Raw genomic sequence first — 24,771 nt, forward strand, 5'->3', positions numbered from 1 at the left:
TTTTTCTATGTTATTTTGCGGGAATACAGGTTTTTCCCTGTTCTTCCTATTCTCCCTGAATGCAGCATAATACATCCGCTACGGCAGCCGTGTGGTCCAACCCGACGTGGAAACGCACAGATCAGAAACACATACTGGCCTCATTTTTGTTCTCTATTCATAATCACCACCTTTTAGGGCCTCGCCGATGACCTGACATTACTTGTCCGCATAAGGGGGCCACATCCAGGTTGTGTTTTGGTGACTTAATGGGTGGAAAGAAGAAGAAATCGGCTGCTCCGGTGACCCCGGCAGCAGCAGCAGCAGCAGCGGGCAGGAGTGGTGCCGCCGCTGCGGCGGGGAACAGCGAAGCTGAGGAGCCGAAGAAACAGCCTGCCAGCAACAAGCCGGTTAAGTCAGCCAAAGACAACAAGTCAAAAGGTGGTAATTCCTGCCAACGGGGTAAAGCCTTCCGAGACTGTGTTTGGCTCCACTGTGTATTACTCGGAAACCTACCTGCACCGTCGAAAAGCTCAAAGCGTGTTGAAATTGTCTTTTTTTTTCTTCAGTCTAATAATACCGATAAAACTGCATTCTATAGTTGCTCTTAAAAAAGTGCCCCACCCTGTGTACAATGACTTCATCATACTTGTGTTTGTGCTGTGATCAGTCAGTGTCTGAACGTTACGTTGGGCCCTCTTGTCGGCTCCCACAGTTTCCTCTCGGTGTTCCCAGTGGAAGCTATAATCCAACTAACACGCTGCTCTGTTGCGTCCTTACTCCAGCTCCAAAGACCTACAGTCTTGCCAACACTGCCCAGGTCGACACAGGTGCAGCCTCAGACAAGTCGATTCTCAAAGTAGGTCGGCCTGCTGTGGCCTGTTGTTGTTTACCTTTCAACATATTGATTGCCTGAAAAAGACCCTTTACTCGTTCCGCTGCAAATCTCATCCATTTCGTCAAGTGTGTTTCACACTGAGAAAACCTTCAAAATGTTATCAATGAATGGGACTTGACCCCTCAACACAGGTTGCTATCCAAGCCGACCTTGAGAAGAAGATCATCAGGCAGATCAATGACTTCAGACAGGAGAATGGGGACAAAGGGCCCATATCAGGCAGACTTACAAGCAAGAAACTGCTGGTAAAGACAAAACATCGTGCACATATAAATTTGGTCTTGTAGCATCTTGTTGTATTCACTTCGTCTTTCTCTTAATGTGCTTGCAGGACCTGTACACAGCTCTGCAGAAGTTCAACTTTAAGAGAGAACACATTGAGGAGGCGATGAAGAGCAGTGTGCTCTACGGAGGGGATCTCCACTCTGCTCTCGACTGGCTCTGCCTCAACCTTAAAGATGGTAATCGAGAATCAGCAGTCATTTTTGATACAATCAATGCAAGGTCCTTGAGAGCGCAACAGTGCCAAAAAATTTTGACTTTCTTCATTTATTGTCTGTTTTGCCAGAGGAGCTGCCAGAAGGTTTCAGCCAGCAGATGCAGGAGGAGAGCCAGAGGAGCAGGCCCAGGTTCCAGGCTCCTGCTCAGCAGATGCCTGCCGTCCCGAGCCCCAAAGCACCCAACAACGCCGGCAAAGAGACCACCAAGGTTTGGCCGTTCATTAACAAGTGTGTGCTGGCTAGACAGAGGTGTGCCGACACGTTATATCATAGCTTTTAAGTGTGTGTGGTGTCTGCCAGGCCACAGAGAAGGATGAAGCTGCGAGCATGAAGGACTGGATCTTGAGGTATGCCGAGCAGAGCAGTGATGAAGAGGAGGAGGAGGAAGGAGGGGAGAACACTGCGCACAATCCTGAACTGGAGGAAAAGTTTGACCCAGTAATTCAAATTAATACTGAGATTTATACATTTTTGAAAAGGTAGAATAGTAATTTAACATTTTGGGGTATTTGCTTTCTTGTTGAGACGAGTTTTTGTAAGAATTAATATATAACGTGAATGACTGAGCTGTAGAGGTGCTGGTAGATACATTTTTATTGCCATTGGACAGAACCAGGCTAGCTGTTTCCCCCTGTTTCCAGGCTTTATGCTAAGCTAAGCTTCTCAGCTGCCGACTGTAGCCTTCATGTTTCTACCATACAGACACCACAGTGATATCTATCTTCTCATATAAACTCTCTGCAAGAAAGTGAATAAGCTTATTTTTAAAAATATCAAACCATTTGTTAGCTCTATTTTTTTCTTTTTTTTTACATTACATCTGTATGGTGGACACTAGAGCAGGCACTTTGCATGACTAAAAATGCTCTCCATACTTTTATGTAGAAATGTTGATCAGATGTGCGAATGGATGTTCCACCATTTCTTCTGTAGTTTGAGCCCTACAAGAAAAGTTACCACGTTTCAGCACTGAAATATGTATTTTTTCAGCGTTTGCATAAAGGTAGGAAACTGTGAGTCGAGTAAAGTAAATGTCATCATGTATGTGGCGCGCTGCAGTTGTTCTATAGTGGTGTGTGTTATGTCTTGCTGTGTAGAATGACCGGTATTTGGTCCTCACTGCTCAACTGTACGACACGAAAGAAATGGCAGCTGCTGCAAAGATGAAAGGAGACAAGGCGGGACAGAGGATGGCGCAGGACAGGATACGCATCATACAGCAAGGTGTGTGTGCTTTAGCTCTGTCGTGCAGAAATTATAAAACTTCTTCGAACTCACTTGTGACTTGTATAAAACAAATATGTTTTCTCTTTCTAGAAATGAAGCAGCTGGAGTCCCACCCCATGTTCAATCCAGCTATAAAAGTGGTGGACGTGCCTCAGAAGGAAAAGAAAATACTTCCTGTCAGAGAGGACAAAGAGGACATCACCTTCAGTTTATTTGAACAAGCTGAAAAGGAGCCTCCTGCCGAGAAAGGTATATCTGGCAAATAAACAACGAGTTCAATTTTCTCACCAAGTGACTTTAACAAAACACTTTCAAAGTGTTTTACAGGATAAAGTAAATACAAAAAAATGGCAAACTGTAGCTTCAAGTTGTAATGTTATGGTTCAGTAACAATATACTGTGTAGTATTAAATAATAGATGCTGTATGTCACATCCACTCCACTAACCATTAGTTTTCCTAAACCATATCAGTCAAATTTTATTATATTATTTTATCAGACTATTAGATACAAATTCAGGAAGTTTCCAGTGTCAGCTTGGCTTGATGACCTCTGCTCACATGGGTTAAGTTAATCATTAATTATCAGTAGAGAGTGACTGAAATTTACAATGGCAAACTTATAATTTTGCCCAAGACCAAGAGAGATGCAGTTATTTATGTGTGTAGGGAAGAAACATTCAGTATGTAAACTCGGACCGTAAGAAGCCTCAATCAGACAAATTGCCAGGCAAACAGCAGAGAAAATCAGCACAGTAAACTTGATAGCTTTTTTTCAGTGTAATGTAGTGCAAGACCTGGCAGATGTTGTACCTGAAAAAATGTTTTGTTGAAGCATAAATAAGATTCCAGCTGTGCTTTCCGGAGCCTTCGGAGGACACCATCTGTCTTCATTGACATCTTGCTCTGTTGCTGATCGTTTTGTGTCACTTTCCCTCACAGCTGTGAAAAAGAACGAGCCCAAGGACATTCGTAATTTTGACTACACGGCTCGCAGCTGGACAGGAAAGTCTCCCAAACAGTTCCTCATCGATTGGGTCCGAAAGAACCTGCCCAAGAGTCCGCCACCGGCTTTTCACAAGGTTGCTGCTGGTAGATATTGGAGATCTAAGTAAGTGTGTGTGTGTGTGTGTGTGTGCGTGTGTGTGTGTGTGTGTGTGTGTGTGTGTGTGTGTGTGTGTGTGTGTGTGTGTGTGTGTGTGTGTCCTCATACAGTATGTTGTACATGTTACAGGCAGTCTTGATGTGCTGAAAATCCACTTTAATTGACAACACACACAAAAAAAAAAAATCAATGATTTTGCTACATCGTCTGGAGAATGAAATAACCCGCTGTAGTAGACTGAGATTCTTTAGCCCCATCTTTTATAGAGACTTATGACTGAAGTTAGAAATATGTTGTGTTGTAATGGTGTTTTTACATCCATCAGGGTGCGTGTTCAGAGGGCGGATGATGTTCTGGAGGTTTGTCCCACCATCCTGACTGAGGACAGCATGCAGGCTCAACATCTGGCAGCCACACTGGCACTCTACAACCTGGTTAAAGGACAGGTACTACATGTTACCATACTGCACTTCGTCCGCGCTGCTTAACATCACAGTTTAGCTCTTTTTTAGCCGTATATCTATTTTTGTCTCTGTAGTGACTTCCTACCCCCTTCCCCTCTCAATCTTTGACTCTCAGTCAGTGCACCAGCTCCTTCCTCCAACCTATAGAGATGTGTGGTTGGAGTGGAGAGACAGTGAGCAGCAGCAACAGGAAGAGAGCCGCACTGCTGCCAACAAACCTCGAGACCAGTTCATCTCCCGCCTCCTGACCAGACTCAAACAGCAGCAGAACCAGAGCCAGGGGCAGGGCTCTGAATCCCAAGACCAGGCCGGCAGGCTGGGTGGGGGTGGGGACGAAGAGCCTGAAGAGTCCTGGGAGAACCTGGCTGGTCTTGATATTGGGGAGGGAGAGAGGGAACTGGAGGACAAGAGTGATAAAAGAGGGGGGAGGAGAGAAGGAGCAGGAGCGCTCCAGGCATCCAGGGAGCTCTTAATGAAGCTGAGGAAGTCCTCACTTGCCCACAAACTGCAGGTAAATACACTTTACCTTTTCCACATTGTACAGTTTGCATAAAATAAACCCTGGTCATTCAACGAGTGTCCTACCTTTAAGGCAGAGCGAGAGCAGCTTCCCGTCTTCCAACACCGGCATCGTGTCCTGGAGGCTCTGCAGCGCCACCCCGTGGTGGTGGTGGCCGGTGAGACGGGCAGCGGAAAGAGCACTCAGATCCCTCAGTTCCTGCTGGAGGAGCTGCTGACCGGGGGCAAAGCGGCACAGCCCTGCAACATCGTGGTGACCCAGCCCCGCAGGATATCTGCCATGAGCCTGGCATGCAGAGTCAGTCAGGAGCTCGGTTGTGAGGATGGACCGGGATCGAAGGTGAAAATACATTGTTACGGCGACATCTTAAGACTTGAGGGCCCCCTAGTGTAAAACACGCTGCTTAGCTCCTATAGAAACAACAGTGTAGGCTGATCGGATGCGCTGACACCTGCTGTGATGATGGAGTTTCGTGTTTGAAATCACGTTTCAGTCGTCGCTGTGCGGATACCAGATCCGGATGGAGAATCAGTCTGGGGAGTGGACCCGTCTGCTATACTGTACTACAGGGGTTCTGCTCAGGAAGCTCCAGCTTGACAGATACCTCAGCTCTCTGACGCACATCATTGTAGATGAGGTACTGACAGTTTCTGAACAAACACGCTATTTGCAGATTGTCAAATCCTTCAAAGCCTTTTTGCTAATTGTAGAACACGCATCAGTTTTCACCTCTTTTCATTTCACAAACACACACTACCATTAGTCTTCTCTCATCTAATCCCTAACATGCCACAGATCTTCAATCAACCCCGCCAACCAAGTCAGTGCATGTGGCTAACAAGACAGCGAGCTGGGAAGCCTGCTCTAACGCGTTCTTTGGACTTGTCCGTTTTTGGCTCCATCTCTTTAACCACACCCCTACTCCTCTCCATCTTCTCAGGTCCATGAGCGCAGTGTCCAGTCAGACTTCCTCCTAACCATCCTGAAAGATGTTGTCATGAAGAGATCCGACCTGCAGCTGATCCTCATGAGCGCCACAGTGGACTGTGACAAGTTCTCCAGCTACTTCAACCGCTGCCCAGTGATCAACATCCCTGGCAGGACTTTCCCAGTGGAGGTGAGAGGACCTTTGGTTTGTGTGTAGTTGTATGCGGAATCTAATTGAATCCCTCTGTCTATTTCGAATGCTTTGGAAAGTGGATATCAGGGAAGAGCTGCACCTGTTTTAGCATTAGTGCATATCACAGAGGCGTTTTCGAAATTCAACCAAGGAGCTGAAAGCTGAACAAAAATGAACCTAAGGACATGGTCGGGGAAGCAGGATGTACTTTACTCAAGCTCCTGTGGATTTGTGTCCAGGTGTTTCACTTAGAAGACATAGTGGAGCAGACGGGGTACATCCTGGAAAAGGACTCAGAGTACAGCCAGAAAATTCTTGAAGAAGAGGAGGAAGTCAGCGTCTCTGTCACCCAAAAAGGCGGCAAGACATTACAACACCAGGTAACGTTGGCTCAGTATTATGTGCGATGGTGGTGTTTTATTTGTGTATATAACCCGCTCTTTGTCTTTTTCTTTTTCATCATTATATATCCTGGTATCATTTTGTGTCTTGTTTTGTTGATTTATGTAAGTTGCTGCTCGAATCTCCAGCAATCCGCAGTGAACCTACAGTCTGTGCAGGGTTACTACAGGGTTTAAAGCCCTCAAAAAACACGGTTTCATCATATGTTTTTTCTCGATAACATTAAATATTGATAAATAAATAGGCAAAAATCAAAGCTAAAATTTGGGGGAAAAACATTTTTTTGGTATTATTTATATCTGCTGTGAAGTAACGGGGCTGGATCGTCATTCTACTCTAATTTACTGTGTGTTTCCATCTGTTTCAGGAGGTGATAGTGAGGGACTCCCCCTCAGGCTGGGACCTGGGTCCTGAGCTCGACCACTTCAGTAGCAGGACCCGGCAGGTGCTGCAGTACATGAACCCTAATAAGATCAACATGGATTTGCTGGTTGACCTCATTGACTACCTAGGTACAACCCATCATCATGCTTGTTTCAGACGGCACAAAGTCCATATTCATACGTGTTTCGGTCTTGTCGTGTGTGTGAGATTGGTGTTTTTTTTTTTTCTGTGGCGTCTCTGCCAGACAAATCCCCACAATTTGCGGCTTTGGATGGAGCCGTTCTCGTGTTCCTCCCCGGTCTGGCTCACATCCAGCAGCTGTACGATCTGCTCTCTTCAGACAAGAGGTTCAAGGACAAAAGCAGGTGGCTGGGCACACGAATCTAATGCACTCTAATCCAGTGTACACTCAGGAAGAAATGGTGAAACACACTACACTGCACATTTAACTTGACCTTTCACCTCCGTCTCACTGTGAGTTGTGTCTGTTTCTTCAAGGTACAGGATTGTTGCTCTCCACTCCACTCTTTCATCCAAGGACCAGGCTGCTGCCTTCACAGTGCCCCCTGCTGGTATTAGGAAGGTAAAACGTAATATGTTACTGTATCATAAAGCATTGTAAAATAAAAATATATAGCAGATTCTTGATAATGTAAAACACTTAAAAGAAATTTCTGTTTCTTCACACCACCAGCTGCGACTTTCTCATGTTTTGAAACAGAAATTACTGTTTAAATAGTCCATAAAAATAAAATGATATCACTGAGCGACTGAACAAATATATTCATAAGGCCTAACAACCCCCACTGCTCTGTCTCGTTTTTAGATTGTGCTGTCGACTAACATCGCCGAGACAGGTGTGACTATTCCTGACGTCGTGTTTGTCATCGACACTGGGAAGACCAAAGAAAACAAGTAAGGGCTGGTGAACAAATCCAGAAGAGTCCTGCATATTATAGTGTTGTTAATATAGTGTCTCCCGTTCTGTTACAACATATTACTGAACCCTAAGCCTAAATTATTCGATCTGTTTCATGACTTCAGTCATCAAAATATGTTTTATGTCGACTGTCTGCTTCTGTGAATTGAGACTGAAATGAAACAAGACAAACAAGACTGAGAGTCGACAGCCATGTTAGCAGCTTCGGGAGACTGTACCTGGGCACAGCAGTGCCTTGAGCTGAATGCTGATGTATGCATGCGAACATGCTCACAATGCGAGTACAGCCGAGGCTGACGGGAATGTCCTTAGCAGGTGAAGGGGCTTGATGAAAAGTTAAGGGAATCAAAAAAAGTTATTTCAGTTCATGTTCCTGAGGTTGACACGGACGGCCGTACAAAATTTCATGACAGTCCGTCCAAGAGTTGTGCAGAGACTTTTGGGGGCGCCCCAGAGGTCAACCTCGCGGTGGCACAAGAGGAAACGTCAGAGGACCAACAGAGTCGTTAGGGGTCATTATCTGGCAACCATGAACGTTACAAAATGTCATAGCATCCCCTCCAGCACCTGTTGAGATATTTCACTCTGGACCAAAGTGGTGACTGACCAACAGACCAGGTGACCACGGCGCTAGCGGGGCTAATGATTGCAGTAATGGCTAACAATGGGTAATACAGTAACAAAACTGAGGCTGGTTGCAGGGGGCGTCAACTCTATTGTGTTGTGTCGTTCAGGTACCATGAGAGCAGCCAGATGAGCTCTCTGGTGGAAACTTTTGTTTCCAAGGCCAGCGCCCTCCAGAGGCAGGGGAGAGCGGGACGGGTCCGGAACGGGTTCTGCTTCAGACTCTACCCAAAATACAGGCATGGAGCTCATCACTCACTATGCAGAGACAGGATGAAGAACACAAAGCAGAAAAACAAATCATTTCCATTCAATATATATATATATAGGATGTGTTAATCAATAAAGACAAAAAGAAAAACAACTACACATGTCATATTCCTGTTTTTGGTCATTTGCTATTCTGTTGTTTAACCCGTTTGACCTCAGGTTTGATGCCTTCATGGATTACTCCATACCAGAAATACTACGGGTCCCACTGGAGGAGCTCTGCCTTCATATTATGGTATATAAACCATACTGAGGCCATCGCTTTTACCTTCTTCTTCTTCGTGTGGAAAGATTATTGAATCCTCTGTTTGAGTGTTCCTGCGCTCCCCCTGATCCCCTCTCTCCCCTCTGCTAGAAATGTCAGTACGGCTCCCCGGAGGACTTCCTGAGCCGGGCGCTGGATGCTCCTCAGCCCCAGTCGGTCAGTAATGCCATCAACCTGCTGAGGAAGATCGGTGCGTGTCACCCCAGCAATCATCTCCTCACCCCTCTGGGACACCACCTGGCGAGTCTGCCTGTCAACGTGAAGATTGGCAAGATGCTGATCTACGGCGCCATCCTCTGCTGCCTGGAGCCCATAGTACGTCCCGCTGCCTCATTAGAAAACAACCACTCCAACTATGTTTTTTTTGCAACTGTAGTAGGATTATATCTTGGTACTACTATTATTACTATATCATGTCATAGCTATGTATTGTAGAATCCTGACTACTTTCATATTTTGCCATGAATATTAGTAAAACATTTTTTTTCAGGCAACGATCGCAGCAGCCATCACTGAGAAGTCGCCCTTCTCCACACCAATGCACAGAAAGGATGAAGCTAACCTGGCCAAAGCTGCACTGGCATTGGCCAACTCTGATCACCTGACCATATACAATGCATATCTGGGGTATGGACTATTTTGAAAATACCTTTTTAAAGACTGTGTATTTTCCTGAAGGGGGCGTGTGTGGGATTTTTGAAGGCCGTTGATCATACACTGACACTGGTTTAATGTCACTGAGATGCTTTCAATAAGAATCAAAGCCGTGCTTTTGATTGCCTGCTGAGCCATAGGACACAGGCAGTAGTACAAAAGAACAAGAGTAGAAAGATTACAAATCAAAATGTTTTTTTAGGGTTTAACAAATATCTGCAGGTCAGGAAAAGTCTTAAAAAAAAGCATTTATAAAGATCTTGAATATTTTATCCTGCCTGCCGTAGACAGTAACACAAGTTATATATTTTTTTGTATGTGGTTGCCAGATTACAGGAGACATTATACGTCTATAAAAAATAAATAAATAAATAAATTTAAAAAAGCGCAACAGTGGGTTGTGCTCCAGGAGGCTGTTCAGTCCGTCGCTGTGGACTCGGAGTCAACATCGGACTTGTTGCTGCTGCTAGCCACAGCAGCGAGGAAGATGGTCTACTCTGTATCTAATCAATCCATCAATTTTTCTATCACTTATCTAGATCCAGGTCCTGTTAATTGTTTAATTATATCACCAGAAGTATTGGTATGTGTACCTGGGAAGTACAGACAGCAATGTGATATAATTGTCAAACAAATCCTGGACCTAATGAATAACTGAGGCCTCATTGTCCCGACTGTTTTTCCGTCATGCTTTGACCGGTGTGACTGTAGTATGATTTGGAAACAGGTATTACATTTCATTCTATGTGGTCTTAAAAGGGTCCTAAAAAGTCTTCTATTTCATTTGGTAAACACTGCAGAAACCCTGTAACAACTTCTGTCAAAAATCCGTTGCCTTTAGCAAGAATACCGCTGTGACGCAGTCTTCGATGAACGGTCGGACCTGCTTTCTGCTGACCTTTTTCCCTGTCATACTGTTAGGTGGAAGAACTCGCAGATTGAGGGGCCGAGAGCAGAAATGTCCTACTGTAGGAAAAACTTCCTCAATCGAACAGCTCTCATTACGATAGAGGTATCACGCACACATACATTTGCACGCACACTCTCCCTTTGGGCTCCTCTTTCACTTATTTTAACACAAACCATTTTCTCGGCACCCAATGTTTGACATCGTCCGTCCAGGATGTGAAGCACGAGCTGATGAAGATGATGGAGCAGGCAGGTTTCTGGTCGTCTCGCTCCTCTTCTCGCTCCAAGCCGCAGGCGGCCTCGCTGTCCAAGCAGCAGATCTCAGTCCTGAACGCCGTGCTGACGGCAGGGCTCTACGACAGCGTGGCCCGGGTCTTGTGCACCCCCTCTGTGGATATGCTTGAGCGAGTGGCCTGCACAGTGGAGACCCCTCAAGGCAAGGCTCAGGTCCATCCCTCATCTGTTAACCGCAACCTGCAGACACACGGCTGGCTGCTGTACCAGGAGAAGGTAGGGATGAAGAGTGTGTGTTTGTCCGGGGGGGGGGTTCAGACTAAAGACCTGTTTATTGTGGATGGTTTGTCAAACTGGGGACAAAAGCTGTGTCCCAAATTAGGAAAAAGATGATTTTTGGGTTAGTGGTTATGATTAGGTTTAGGGTAAGTCTCCAGGAAATGAATGCAAGTCTATGTAATTTCCCCAAAAGGGACAAAATAAACCTGTGTGGGTGTGTGTGTGTGTGTGTGTGTGTTCTAAGTCACTTTTTTGCTAAAACCTGCTTATCCTCAGGTGAAATACACTAAGATCTACTTGCGAGACACCACTCTGGTATCTCCTTTCCCCATGCTGCTGTTCGGAGGGGACATCGATATTCAGCACAGAGAGAGGCTCATCACACTAGACGGATGGATACACTTTCAGGTCAGATGTCCACCCGGGGTTGCTCTGGGTTCCTCATCTGTCCCATCCTGTAGCAGCAGCAGTTGTGTCTTTGCAAACTCAACTTTGTAGGCTTACAAAAAAAGATATTGTTTGGGATTCATAGGTATTTTCCACTTTCGGGGGCCCTGGTATTGTGCATGTAGGCTCACTGCGACACTTAATGCAACAGAGCCATCATTGATGTTATTAATTGTAAACCTGCACTTTTCTTGTCATGACTTGTCAACGTGTCTGTTGTGAAAAAGGCTCATTTGATTCAATCTGTGTTCCCCTTCAAAGGCTCCCGTACGGATTGGTGTGATCTTCAAACACCTGAGGAAGCTGATGGACTCTTTGCTTGAGAAGAAGCTGGAGAATCCCAGAATGAATCTGGAAGGTAAACCCAACCGTCAAAGTTTTTTATCCCTACGTTGAGCAGCCTCAAATTAAAATTAACACTGGCTACACTGAAAAATCCTAAGAAATAATGGTGAAAAATTAATGCATTTTGCTTTTTAAGTTGCTCCCTACAGTTAATGGAAGCATGGCTAAGCAGTGGTTATATTTCAGCTGTTGCAGCATAAGTCTATCGATTATTATGTATTTTTCTTATTGTCAACAAATGAAAAGACCAAAACCAACAATGAGTTTATCCCAAGAACAACAAGTTTTGCTTGAATATACCTTATTCCTCTGTGCTATAGAGCTCAGCTGTTACAAACACATCAGTGAGCCACACTGTTGCACTGGGGGACATGATCCCTCAGTATAAACATGGGCGCTGTAATTTATTTTGAGTCCATCCCACATAGGCTTTCTTGCCGCCGTTAATACGCACTATGGCAACAAATGTGTATTAATTGTGTGTATTAGTATAATCTCATGTGTAATTTGGAGTTACACTGACTGTTACTACAATCTTTCTCAAGATAAATTGTCTTTCATTCATTTTTTTTATAAAGAAACAATTTAAATGAAAAACCCTAACATCATCCATTTTTATTTTCAAGACAAATTGTTTTTGTTTTTTTTTTTGTTTATTAAATTGAACATTTTGTATTGTAATGTACGGTATGTACCTTCCAAAGATACACTTTATTATAAGGTTATAGCCGGCAAATATGACAAAAAAAACAAAGTATTTTTTCGCTTGTTCTGGTCTGATCTGATCCAGTCTGTCTCTATCAATTGCAGGTGAGAGAACCATCCAGATGATTCTGGAGCTTATCAAATCAGAGCATGGGGCCTGAAATCGGACCACCAAAAGGGCTATTTGTCGAAGAAGAACCTGTAAAACCAGGACCTTTTCACACACTATAAACAGGCTCTGTGTCCAGTGGTCCTGCTGACAAATTGCTTCCCATTTCAACTCCGCTATTCAGGATTAACACCTGCGGACAAACAGCACCCACAGGACAGATGTGGGCGTCCTAAGGATGAACCGATAGTTACCAGGAACTCTTACTCACATTGAGGAGGACTGTAGAATATGAAATGCAAAAGGACATCCTGAAATTTGAGAGTAAAAATCAATAATGAGATAATGATGTTGCCAACTGTGGTGGAAATACAACTGTATTAATTTTCATTTGAACCTTTCATTACGTCATGGTTGATCGTGAAAATAAAATACTGCCTTAAATATTATATACATTATAAATAGACAACTGTGAATGCAGGCACCAAACAGAGCCTAACAGCATGTTAAAGGTGCGATAGCACAGTCTAAGTTAAAGGGGGTCAGATATCATGGGAGCAGAATTAGGAGTTAAACCTGGTACTAAGTCTGCAGGTCGTGGCTGCAGCTAGAATATGTGTGTAACTTAATCCGGTATTACACACCAGGTGAAGTCAAGTCGGTCATGAAAATGCTCTATCACCACTTGACCTGCATGAAAAGATTGTGGAAATAAGAAGATAAACTGCAAACAGAGAAACCACTGCCACATGTTCATACATAACCACAAAGCACCAGGTCAGCTGCACAGTGAAATGCCATTTAATCTCCCTTTACTCCTACAGTTTCAAAACTTAGTCACAGCTTGTAATATTTTCTACAAAGAACACGCTATCAACATAAATTAAGCAAAATGAACAAAGTGCAAAAATTCCAACAATCCTCCTCCAGTATCCAGAAAATATTGTGCATCTTCACCACACACCTGCATTATAATTACTTGAATGTCAACGTAGAACACAGAATTTATAACTTTCCTACAATGAAAATGACTCTAATGTACTGTAGTAATCCATTTACCATACGCTGTAGATACGGTAAATAAGAGTGTGTGAGCCTTTAGGTTCCACTCACTGGATCACTGTGAGCTGACACGTTACTCTCAAATATGGAAGGAAATGAAAACAAGTTAGCAAATTACACATTATCTTATTCGGTGAATCCCATTTTAACATTTGAGAATCACGAAAACAAATGCAAAACTTATTAATTATACAGAACATAGGTAGAGATCACTGTGTGATGTGTTTATTTATTACCTATTCAGCTTCTGTATCATTGCACAGAATATCAATTTCATCAAACTACAGAGCAAAAACATTTTAGCCTGTTTTTGATTTTAGGAATACACACAAGAACCTTAAAATAAAATAATGATGTTCCAGTACTGTTTATAACACAATGATATATGTTCAAAATGCCACCCAACGTCACCTAAACTATGTATGTACACAGTTATGACACTCATTTTCCATCTGGTAAGACCGTATCTTTATAGGAAAACACAAAGCAGGGAGTAGCAGCCCCTCACAGCACATACAGTAACTGCTCCAGCCGATCGGTGTGTTAGTACTGGATAACACTGTAGCCTGCGTCCTGCACAGTCGAGTAGATTGTATCATCTGTAATCGAAGCAGAGATCAAACACATGGTTGTTAAGTATGAAAAGCAGAAGCCTGCAGCAATCCTTCCATTGATAATAAAGCCACAAGCCTCCAGTTCCACCACTGAAAACACCCGTCCTTTTACACGCACTGCCGGTAGACGTGTGGTGTAAATGTGACTATTGTCCATTCACAGCCAAAGTTGTGTGAGCATTCCCATGGAAGCCCAGTGTTCATGTTAAATATAGTTTTGACTTATCATTAGGCCCTGCAGTGTGACTTGTCACCTTGTCAGGCTGTGCCATCATATATCTAGTGAGCCTCTGGAGTTGACACCGCTCTCTAACCCTGAGCTACGAATATACCTACAAACATAGTTTTAAACTGCCTTTAAATCCTAAACTCACCCAAGCAAAGTGCAGATACGTGGTGGCTTCACACAGCCTTATCGACATTTTGTCTGCTTAAGCCAAACTAAAGTGGCTGGCCCAACTAGCTCGATGGGCAGCGTCAGATGAAAGCCAGGTCTACAGGGTCTTTAGGTGGGCAACCTTTCAGTAAACAAAAATCAGTCAATCAACCAAACAGTCCTGTTCAGCGATTTCACCTAAGCAATTAACAAAGAATACACTTCTGTTTATAAAACCACTGGCTAATGCCCCGTTCACGTCACGTGGGAGGGAAGGTAACGATGGAAAAGATTCCCATGTGTGCGACTTGCGAGCGTTCATGTCATCGGACAACTCAAGACTCAGTCTTCTTGAGCTACTGATTCTCACTCATTACTTGAGATTCGGATTTCAATCGATCATTAAACACTAACAAAAAGTAGAAAGACACAGACATTAGCAACATTTTTTCGCCATTCTACCTAGCAAGCTAATTTTTTGCTAAAAAATACTACATTACAGCTAGAAAGTTGATGAATTACTTTAGAATAGTGTTTGGCGAGCTTTATGGATGAAACCAAGTTACATTAGTACCCATGATGCACCGCTTGTAGATTTTTTGTGGGAGCTGTAGTTTTTTTGCTGTGCTCACAAAGTAAATCAAATCAAATCATATCAATATCTTATAGCCACTGCTGAAGTGGATGCTGATTTGTCTTAGAACATGGAAAGCAATCTCCAGGAACTCATTTCATTTTTTCATAAAGATGAAAGCAATGTCACACGAGAGACTGCATTGATTTCATGATGTCAGTTGAACAGAGGCTAACCTGGACTTTGCTATTTGCTTTTTATACTTCTGTGGCAGAAAAGTAAGTGGCACGTCTCACCTATGGGGACCCCACTCTGTTCCCATTGGCTTGCAGGCCTGGGGTTCCCAGACGTGAGGTCCGCAGTTGGACCCTCTTGCAACTAAGCATCTTCAACTACCTCATCATAGCAAGCAACACACCATATTCAAGTATATTAAAAAAACATACCCCCAGTGTTGTTTGTTGCATCAGGTAATGGCCCCCTCCTGCACATTCACAAAACAAGGTACGGATAAGGACTCACAGATAGTGTATAATTGCGGATGGATGGATAAACAGACAGGTGGCAGCCTCTCCTAGAGTCCCTCTCTGATTTACCTGGTGATTGGTGGAGGCAGTCGAAAGGATGGCGCTCCACTTGGAGACCTCTGACCACTGTAGAAGTTCTCATACACAACCGGGGCTGTTAGAGAGAAAGACTGATATTGTTCACTTACTGGCACCTGATGAAACACTGCATACTTTTGAGTTGTCTGATAACTGTGTTGTCCGTATGTGTGCCCTGGTTAATTGTTATTGCCGCAGAATTGTAAATGACCCTTCCTGCATTCATACCTGGTGGTTTATCGCCGGTCCACCTGAGGTTTACAAAGTGTTCGATATCTTCCTGGACATCACACTGTTCCAGTGACTTTCTCACTTCCTCATACAGCTACGCGCACACACACATGCAGAGAGATAGCAAAAACAAGGTCAGAGTCAAGTTAAAACATGCCTTTACAGATACACTTGGATGTTTGTCAGGTAAAGTTTATAAAACTGGGATTCTCATAATATTAATAATAATAATAATAACAATAATAATAATACAGTTTTTTCTTGGTTTGCAGATTACTTTTGATCTTGAGTTTGTGGCCATCTATGGGTAGTAGAACAAGGTTTGACACAACTCTGACATATTGTCAGCCGAGTTGCCTGTTAACACATCCAGCAGACATTGAACAACATTAGCATTCATTTGGAGTCATATTTCTGTCTACCGCATAAATGTTAGTCCAATTTTTACTCTCCTTTTAGCTCTGCACCAACTCCTGAGCTAAATATCTGGCTCTCTAGCTAAGAAATGCTTCACTATGTTCACCAGCTGGTTGCTAGCTGTTTCTGTCCGATGTTTGGTGCCCGGCAGGTAGTCAAAAGTGAGTTAGTGGGTTTGTCGGCGTCTTTCCACTGAAAACAGCTACCTGGTGCAGCAGTAAAGTTACGGGCTGCGACGCCAAAACAAGGAGCCGAAAGATGTTAAAATGCTCCACAGAGCCGAGGCGAACTGCAGGATTTTATGATAATTCTCTATGAGTTTGTCACTATGAGCGGCCACTTACACAATATTAATACTTATTTGATCCATTGCTATTATAAATGTGTTGATTGTGGCAGCTTTAACGATGACGTACATAACTGCGGCTTTTACCTCATCACTGGTCACACACTGCTGGGAAAGCTGGTTTAGGTGAGTCCAGACTGCGTTTCTCAGAAAGTTGATACGCTCCATTGACTGTTTTTCAAACATCTGTCGAGGAAAACGCTCAGCTTATTTACATGATGTGCGCCTTATTCAAACTTTAGGGATCTTGAGTCGTTCAGTCTTACATCACAGGCCTTGACATGCTCCTTCAGCCATTCGTCTCTAACCCTTCCCAGTGTGGTCACATTCTGCTGGTATAACCTGTCTGCCAATCAAACACATACATCAGTTTAGACAGTATAAATATGGTATAAATACCCCAAAACACTGTCATTATTAAATTTATACTATCATATATTAAAATCAGCCTGGTTTTGTGTGTTAGAATCTAAAAAAAGCCCCTCACACGTCACTTATATTGACCTGATGATGGCGCTAGACGAAAAGTTAAGGAACATGAACGTGCACACCAAATTTCATGACAATCCATCCAACAGCTGTTGAGTTATTTCAGTCTGGACCAAAGTGATGGACTGACCATACCCATGTTGAAGTGTCCTCGGGCAAGACACCGAACCCCATATTAGCATGGTAGCTCGCTGCCATGTGTAAATGTGTGTGTGAATGGGCGAATGAGTCACAAAATGTGAAGCAGTTTGGACAAAAGCACTATGTAGACGCAGTCCAGTCCATCCACTCCAAATATGCACCCAGCACATTATGCAGCGAACATGTCTGAAATAGTGGGGGGGGTTTTTTTGGTAACTTACCTGCCTCTTCTGCATTCTGTTTTGCTTGCTGTGCTTTTGAGTAAAGCTGAAAGATGAAGAGGAAAAAAAATCCCATGAGTACTAAGTCTTCATCAGTGGGTCAAAGGCTAACACATGACAACTAACAAATACAGAAATTACGGCTCACAAGTTCTTATCAGCATTGTCAATTTGGTTCCTCTCAGACACAATTGAGCTGGTACACACACAGTAGATGAAGGAAGTCTAAAGCACAGAGATAAAAATGGTACATTTATTGCAGATGAGTGTTTTAACAGGAGCTGTACTGTACCTGCATCGCAGTCAAATCTAAGTCAGCACAACTGACTGACAAAATTGTTGTTAATTTTCTGACAATCAGCAAGTAGCACTGATCTTCATGTTTAGTGATTGACATACTATGGTATAGTTTTAATTTCTAGCAAAATAGGCCAGAAACATAACCCTCGTGGGTAAAATAAATATTCCAAGTTTATATTTCATCCTTTTTTAATTTTCCATCCGTGGGAAAGTGCACTTTACCCTCTCCATGTGCTTGGTGTTGTTGGTGTTGGTGTTTCGGTTCACGTTCTGATCTGCTTCTTCTTTATCTCGGCTCTTCTGCTCATATGTCTTCTTTGACTGGGGACAGCACCGTGTTTAGCATTAGAACTTTTTAATGCATAATCACTGAACGTTAATGAGCAGTCCATGGTATTCTCAACTTCCAGCATCAGTTCTGCTGTTGCTACAGACTAAAGTTGTCCTCATTTGAATGGTGCATCAAAAGTTCTTCGTCTTTTGGCTACGATTTTAACGGTGTTACATGATACCCCACGGTTCACTTCCCCGACTGGTAGATGAAACTTCCCCCACCAAAGAGGAAGAACAGAGGTGGAATAAGAATGCAGCATTTTAACTGCTGTCACGACACAACTGAAACTCATTTGACACGAATCAAAAACGGACTGGTGTCCAGTGTCACTTTGTTTTGAAATACTTTTGGTTTTCTTTTACCCTAAAGGTAGCACAACATGAGTTAGAACACAAGCTTGTTTGATCATATTTAGATATTTAAATAAAGATAACAGAGTAATTTCCCTTTGGTTCGGCATGTCAACCACTATGTGTCATTAATACTGCATTTGACTGAATCCGCATGCTAGTCAGCTCAGCTTATCAATAACACACTACAAGGAAAAACAGAAAGTCTGAAAGCGGCCCACGTAGTCATTTATTTTACATTGAGCTTATAATAATTAACTCTGTATTATCCTTTCCTTTATTACTTACATCCATTGTCTTCTTGAACTGTGAAGACTTCTGTTTGTGGAGAGCATCCATCTGTTGTTCTATCTGAAACGACAAGGTTGTTTCTAGTCACCAACTTATTATGTATTGCCAAGATGCCTCCGTCACCCAGCGCATCGCAGTACTAATAAACCACCAACCTTTTTCCTCACTTCTTTTTGTTTCTCTCTGAATTCTTCCAGTTTCTTGGCCTCTTCCCTCATGCTCTGTGCCAGTTGCAAGTGTGACAGACTCACATGTTCAGTCTCTGCAGGGAAAAAAAACATGGTTTGAATTGGGATCTACAGAGTAATAATGAACTGAAAAATGCATTACAAGTTAATAATGATGGGCGAAAGTCAGTATAATTAAGACGCAAAAATGTTAAGCACTTACGTAACTTGAACACGTCCAGGGATCTTTTTAATGTGCTTGACAAACAAAAGGAACAGATATTATATAGGGATTTCCTACATTACATAATCCACATAAATTGAATACACACTGTATCTTGAGTGTGTCAGTAAGACCCATTAATATCCACTACACCACACACAAGAGGATGTTAAAGGTGCCCCGTGTTTCCACTCGTAGCGCTGTGGAGTAATGTGTTTATGAGCGGGCGGCGCAAGCTACACCCGCCGCTGGTTTCTGCAGGGTTCACCAGGTTACGTTGAAGACTTTTACCTATAAGATCTGTTTAATACCTCATAGAATGGAATTTAATACCTGGTCATACTGGCCAAAGTATGAAAGTATGAAGAAAAACCAATAGGGACAATAAGGCCTAGAATTATTCACTATTGTATCACTTTTTTTCAGAACTTCCCCAATGATTTAATTAATTTAATTAATGCAGCCTATACTAGAATAAGCCACAAAAAAAACAAATAAGAAATAACTTCTCTCTTTTCTCACTTGTACTTTATAAATATTTTAGTTTATACATGTAAAATGCCTCCCAACTCACACACAGAAACATTTTAGAAGTGCCATTGCTGCCAATGACAGTCCTGCATAAATATTTACGACCACTGTTGAGACTTTTTAAGACTTTTCAAGACCTGTGGGTACCTTGCTTAAGGATTCACACATTGCGTCCTGATGGGAAACCAGAAGAATTTAAACATAACTTTTGTTTGTTTACGAAAAAAACTCCACAGGGCACCTAAAACGGAAAGAATTACTACCACTACTTGTTGCTTGTACCTCCCTGCCCCTCAAGTCTTCCTTCCTCTTCCTACCTTAATTCCTTGTAACAGAAAGAGCAGAAACAAAGCCACAATGTGACCATGTGACCACTGACAGAATGGGAACTAAACTAGCTGATAAAGACACACCATGTCAACACTGACACATTAAGTCTGACTAAAACGATATTATTAGGAAACTGCAGACTGCAAACTAATGCAATCACAATTTCCATTTTTTACAGAGTCAGAATTATCCCATGCTCGGTGACCAGACTTTAACTTCGCTTTGACCCCTCTTTCTGCATTGCTCATGAATCCAAACTAAAAGGCACCGTGTCAGTTCAGCAGAGGCACATTAATTCACTTCACTGTCTTAAGGCTCCCTGGTAAATAGATCTGGTCAAACACGCGATAACAGCATCACAACACGGAGGGTGCTTACTTCATCTCATTGTGTCCGCACACCTTCTTGGACAAACCAAGGAGATCTTTGGCGTATTTCTCTTCAACAGAGGCCCTGGAAAATAAACCAAAGCGAGTCCGGCATACAAGCATATATGGAAAGGATATGAGAGAATAAATTACAAAGGAATTTACACGTAAAACTGCACGGACATCAGTAATGCTTTATTACTGGTTTACATATACACACAGCTTGGTCATCACTGTCAGCCGGTGGACATTTATAGAAATGAACAACATAAACAAATACATGTCAGTTTTTTTTTTGTTGACTGATAAGAAAAAAGACAGGACTACATTTACACTGCAATACATGATGCTATGAATGGAGTGTGTCTGGCTCCCTGCACGCACACTCCTCGTGTAGAGCGCACGAGTACACAGTCTCTCCCGTATCATCACGCTGTGTAAGTAATGTAAGTAAAGTGGACTGAATATAAAAATCCTTACTTGGAGAACCCCAAACAGGGGCAACATTTTGCTTTAAGTCGCCCTATGCAGCATTTATGAGCAGTATATAAATGTTTAAGAATGCATTTGTCACCAACTATAACTCCACCTGTGGACACCCATGAGTGACGGCTGGCGTATAAACAGATAATTGATGACAATGTCGTAAAACACAGTTGAAATAATGTATGTCTCCACAAGAAATGTTATAATTGCTGATAAATACTGTATATTTATAAACACTTTAAACCGTGTACAGTATAATGTGTTATAAACCAATTATTACATGCTTATTTACTGCTTATAAATGCTGAACAGGGGGACAAAGTGAAGAGTTACCAAAACAGATCTCACAGAGTGGGGCTCCTAATCCAGACTGACTGGCCATGACCCTCTATCGTTTTTTTCAGTGTCTTCTCACTGTCTCTGGAGACAATTACACAGTAACAGATCAAAAACGACATCCCTGCTGCCTGTTAAAGGTCAGTTAAAATCACAAGCATCCATACATGTATGGAGAAAAAGACAGAGCAACAGGGGTAACAAACCAGGAAACAACTGTTTAGACTCATATTGCTCTCAATGACCTGAATTCCTTACCAATGTACTGAGTCTGCATAATCAGGAACTCCACAAGACCAGATACTCAAATGTGACAAGATGCAAAGAATACAGACGAAATTTATGTCACTGGCTGCCTACTGGGCTTGTGTGTGCATGTGTGTGTGTGTGTGTGTGTGTGTGTGTGTGTGTTGTTTGTGTGTTGTTTGTGTACGAGGAAGAGAGGACATTATTTTTAATATATGAGGAAGGAGGAATTCAAATGCCAAACTTTGCATGGCTCCAGCATAAAATCTATCTCGACGGTGCTTCATAATTCATTTTTTGGTTATGAATGGAGGCTCAGAGCTACAGCACTGTAGGTTAGAAAACTCATTTTCTGTTCCAGCTCTAAGTAGAACTCATTTCCACCGGTCTACTATGCTCCAGTAGGGTGTAGGATAAATGTTGGTTTACCTGCAGGTTTAATGTAAATGTTCCACATAACTCAATGTATATTAAAATACATTTCTAACACAAATCATAATAGGTTGTTAGAATTGTAAACAAAGACTTCTTTGGTGTACGTAAAAAAAAAAAAAAATGTGCATTTGAAGCTTGGTGGATTATGTTCTGTCATTGCAGCAACGCTGACAGACTGCAGGCTAATGCCGGCAAATCATGTCTCATTAGCGCTTCCCTGCTTAAGGCTTTCAGAAGACTGCGCCACTGGAAACGTGAGAAAATCATTTTGACCAATCAAACACACATGGTGTAACATTTCTGAAAAAGTTCCAAAACCGTTTTGTAATGAACTCCAGACATCAGAGTTCAGCTTCTCTTGTGAACTGTATACAGTATTTCTTCATCTGACAAGTAACTCTTGTTGCTCCTTCTCTTATTTTTGAGCTTTACTGCCCTCAAAGCCCACTTTATCATTTCTTGTGCATCTGAGTGTGCACTCAGAAGTAACTCAGAGTTTTCATAACTTACTCCACTTCTCTGTGCCTCCACTTAAACCCTGTATGTTAAATTCCCACAATAATGAAACCAAAAATCTACAGTTCATCGTCCCTTCTCCTTCTCGTCTTTCAGTTTCACATCGCTCCCTTTACCTGACTCTTATATCTTTTTTACAAACTGTCAAATTCAACTCCTCAATGCTGTCCACCTACTCTGCCAGACCCTCCAAATAAAACGACCTGTATTTGAGATAAAACATGAATCTTTATTTATTTATTTATTTTACTGCAGCACAAAGTAAGTTTTTTTGGGGGGATTCTGACTGCTTTTAAGCCATCAAGATTACAACCAGGCCTATGATTTTGTCCCATTGGGTTTGTATCTGTGACCTTAACTTATATCGTGACAGTCCATCTCGGCTGCCTATTGATTGTATGGTAACTAGGACAGCTAGGACCCCAACTACCACAGCTGGCCAGCAATTTGGAGTCAGAGCCCAGTCTCGCGTACCTGGGCCAGAGCAGAGCTAATGTAGAAATGCTTTTGCATCATCCCACATCTACCGTGGATCGTTGCCATTACCTGGCTTTCATGAAATCCTCCACCTCCTTGCATGCCCTCTTGCCATCGCTGAGATACTGGATGATGGCGTCATAGCCACCGGTGCAGGTCAGGTCAGAGTTCTGTCAATAAGATGGAGAAGGTTTTATCCTGCTCATCCTCTTTGGTTACAGACATCACATTACATTCTGGGTTTCTTTGTTTAGATTGGTACTCTATGTCCAGTTTACAGACGGACGGTGCATTGTAGACACGTTATTTCTTCAAAACAGAGACCTTGGCCAGATCTTTGCCATGCAACTGACCCTTAATACCGCTCCTCGCAACTAAAACCCCGTCCCTCGCTGTAAGACGGGCGGGGGACAGCGAAAAACTCCCAAGACAACACTACACACAGACATAAATAAAACACTTTGACATTAGGATCTTTCATAGAGAGTGTAAATTGATGTTTTGAACTGCACATCTCCATAATTTAGGTAAGCTCACGGTAACAGCCTATAATCATCCAAACCGTGTGAAGGTCAAAATCAGGGGAATATTGACTCTCTATCACTGGGAAAGATATGAGGCCATGTATAGATGTGTTTCTAATTCAATCACACAAGCATCTATAAGAAAGTGTGCTTTTTCATAAAGCGCGGGGTGGAATGTAACAAAGTACATGTAGACAGGTACTGCGTTTAAGTACAGATCTGTACTTTCCTCGAGTATTTCCATTTTACGTTACTTCTTCTCAACGAAATTTGAGACGGTGATATTGTACTTTTTACTCCGTTACATTGACCTGACAGCTGTGGTTTACAAATTTCACACACAAAGAAAAGATGATGCATCGTCGTAGATTAAACTACCGGGCAGTTTATAACAGTTCAAGCTGGCTCCGCTGCAGCCAACTCAACCAGGGAGACGCTACCCGAATGCATAGCGAGCAATAATGGGCTGACATGTAGCAGTAACGGCGGGCGGTGCTCGTACTTCCGATGCTTTAAATATCATTACTTTGTCAAAAATAAAATTGCTGATAATACTTACTGTTACTCAGAGCAACGTTTGCAATGTAGTGGGGACTTATTTGGTGAGGTCAAAAGTAAAGTTGAATTCCCGTCGTAATTCGACTACAGTAGGCAGGAAAAAAACTAGTGGCAAAGCAGAGAAATGAATGGATAACGAGTAAATAAACTCGAAGCACGGAATAAAGAGCTCACCCAGAAGAAATCCTTGAAATGTAGATTTTTCATAGTCGTGAACGATGCTGCGGCGCGGCGCTTCGGCAGGTCCGACTGACAGCGAACGCCGCGTTTCTTCCCCTCGAGCGACGCAGGGCAAAAACCCGCGCATGCGCACTCGGCGATAGTCCGCGCGCACTTCGCATCGAAACCGGGCGTGGAAGATTTTAAAATGCCGAAATGTAGCGAACTAAATAGAGAACTGCAGGAATCGATGTTATATGCACCGTGGCAGCTTCGCTATGTCCCCCAGGCGCCGAGAAACCAACCTAATGCTGAAACGATTAGTTGATTAATCAATTGAGAGAAAATTAATCGGCAACCGATTTGGTTTCTTTTAAGCAAAAATGCCAAAACTTCCCCGTTACCAGCTTCTCAAATGTGAATATTTGTTTGTTTTCTTTTTTTTTAGTTTGTTTTTTTTTTACTGTTGGGCTTCAGGGATTAATGATGGGCGTTTTTCACTATTTTCTGAAATTTTTACAGAGTAGACAATCAATCAATTATCAAAGAAAATGATTGTCAGATGTATTGATAATGAAAATAATTGTTGGTTGCCGCCTTACAGTTAATCTATGATGGAATAATACTACCTTGCCTGAGTCTTTCTGTATTTTAATCACTTGACACACAGAAAAAATGAAACAAA

The 24,771-nt window shown here is 42.6% G+C and overlaps 2 protein-coding genes across 3 annotated transcripts; one reads left to right on the top strand and one right to left on the bottom strand.

Annotated features, from left to right (window-relative positions):
* Positions 1-87: 87 nt before the first annotated feature.
* dhx29 (DEAH (Asp-Glu-Ala-His) box polypeptide 29) lies at positions 88-12,769 on the top strand. Its single transcript, XM_040157322.1, has 28 exons — positions 88-420; positions 765-838; positions 1,009-1,122; positions 1,209-1,338; positions 1,446-1,585; positions 1,678-1,815; positions 2,475-2,601; positions 2,695-2,853; positions 3,546-3,714; positions 4,034-4,154; positions 4,288-4,683; positions 4,765-5,031; positions 5,186-5,329; positions 5,633-5,809; positions 6,052-6,192; positions 6,582-6,726; positions 6,843-6,963; positions 7,097-7,181; positions 7,425-7,513; positions 8,273-8,401; positions 8,592-8,667; positions 8,788-9,012; positions 9,188-9,324; positions 10,273-10,363; positions 10,474-10,770; positions 11,050-11,181; positions 11,482-11,578; positions 12,376-12,769. Exons 1-28 carry the CDS (start codon positions 249-251, stop codon positions 12,429-12,431), a joined length of 4,149 nt encoding a protein of 1,382 aa, XP_040013256.1. The 5' UTR covers positions 88-248; the 3' UTR covers positions 12,432-12,769.
* A 195-nt stretch (positions 12,770-12,964) lies between these two features.
* On the bottom strand, positions 12,965-24,191 carry pstpip2 (proline-serine-threonine phosphatase interacting protein 2). 2 transcript variants are annotated; one of them, XM_040157324.1, is made up of 14 exons: positions 24,102-24,191; positions 22,915-23,015; positions 20,360-20,434; positions 19,121-19,155; positions 18,898-18,992; positions 18,728-18,790; positions 17,978-18,076; positions 17,456-17,501; positions 16,871-16,950; positions 16,692-16,790; positions 15,839-15,935; positions 15,602-15,686; positions 15,452-15,489; positions 12,965-14,040 (listed from the first exon to the last, which is right to left on the bottom strand). In XM_040157324.1, the coding sequence occupies exons 1-14, from the start codon at positions 24,132-24,134 to the stop codon at positions 13,985-13,987; spliced, it is 1,002 nt and encodes a 333-aa protein (XP_040013258.1). In that variant the 5' UTR covers positions 24,135-24,191; the 3' UTR covers positions 12,965-13,984. The 2 variants fall into 2 exon arrangements, with proteins under 2 accessions (XP_040013258.1, XP_040013257.1); XM_040157323.1 differs by having other exon boundaries at positions 18,886-18,992.
* Positions 24,192-24,771: the final 580 nt, after the last annotated feature.

This window comes from Xiphias gladius, chromosome 20 (assembly GCF_016859285.1).
Source record: "Xiphias gladius isolate SHS-SW01 ecotype Sanya breed wild chromosome 20, ASM1685928v1, whole genome shotgun sequence".
Taxonomy (NCBI): domain Eukaryota; kingdom Metazoa; phylum Chordata; class Actinopteri; order Istiophoriformes; family Xiphiidae; genus Xiphias; species Xiphias gladius.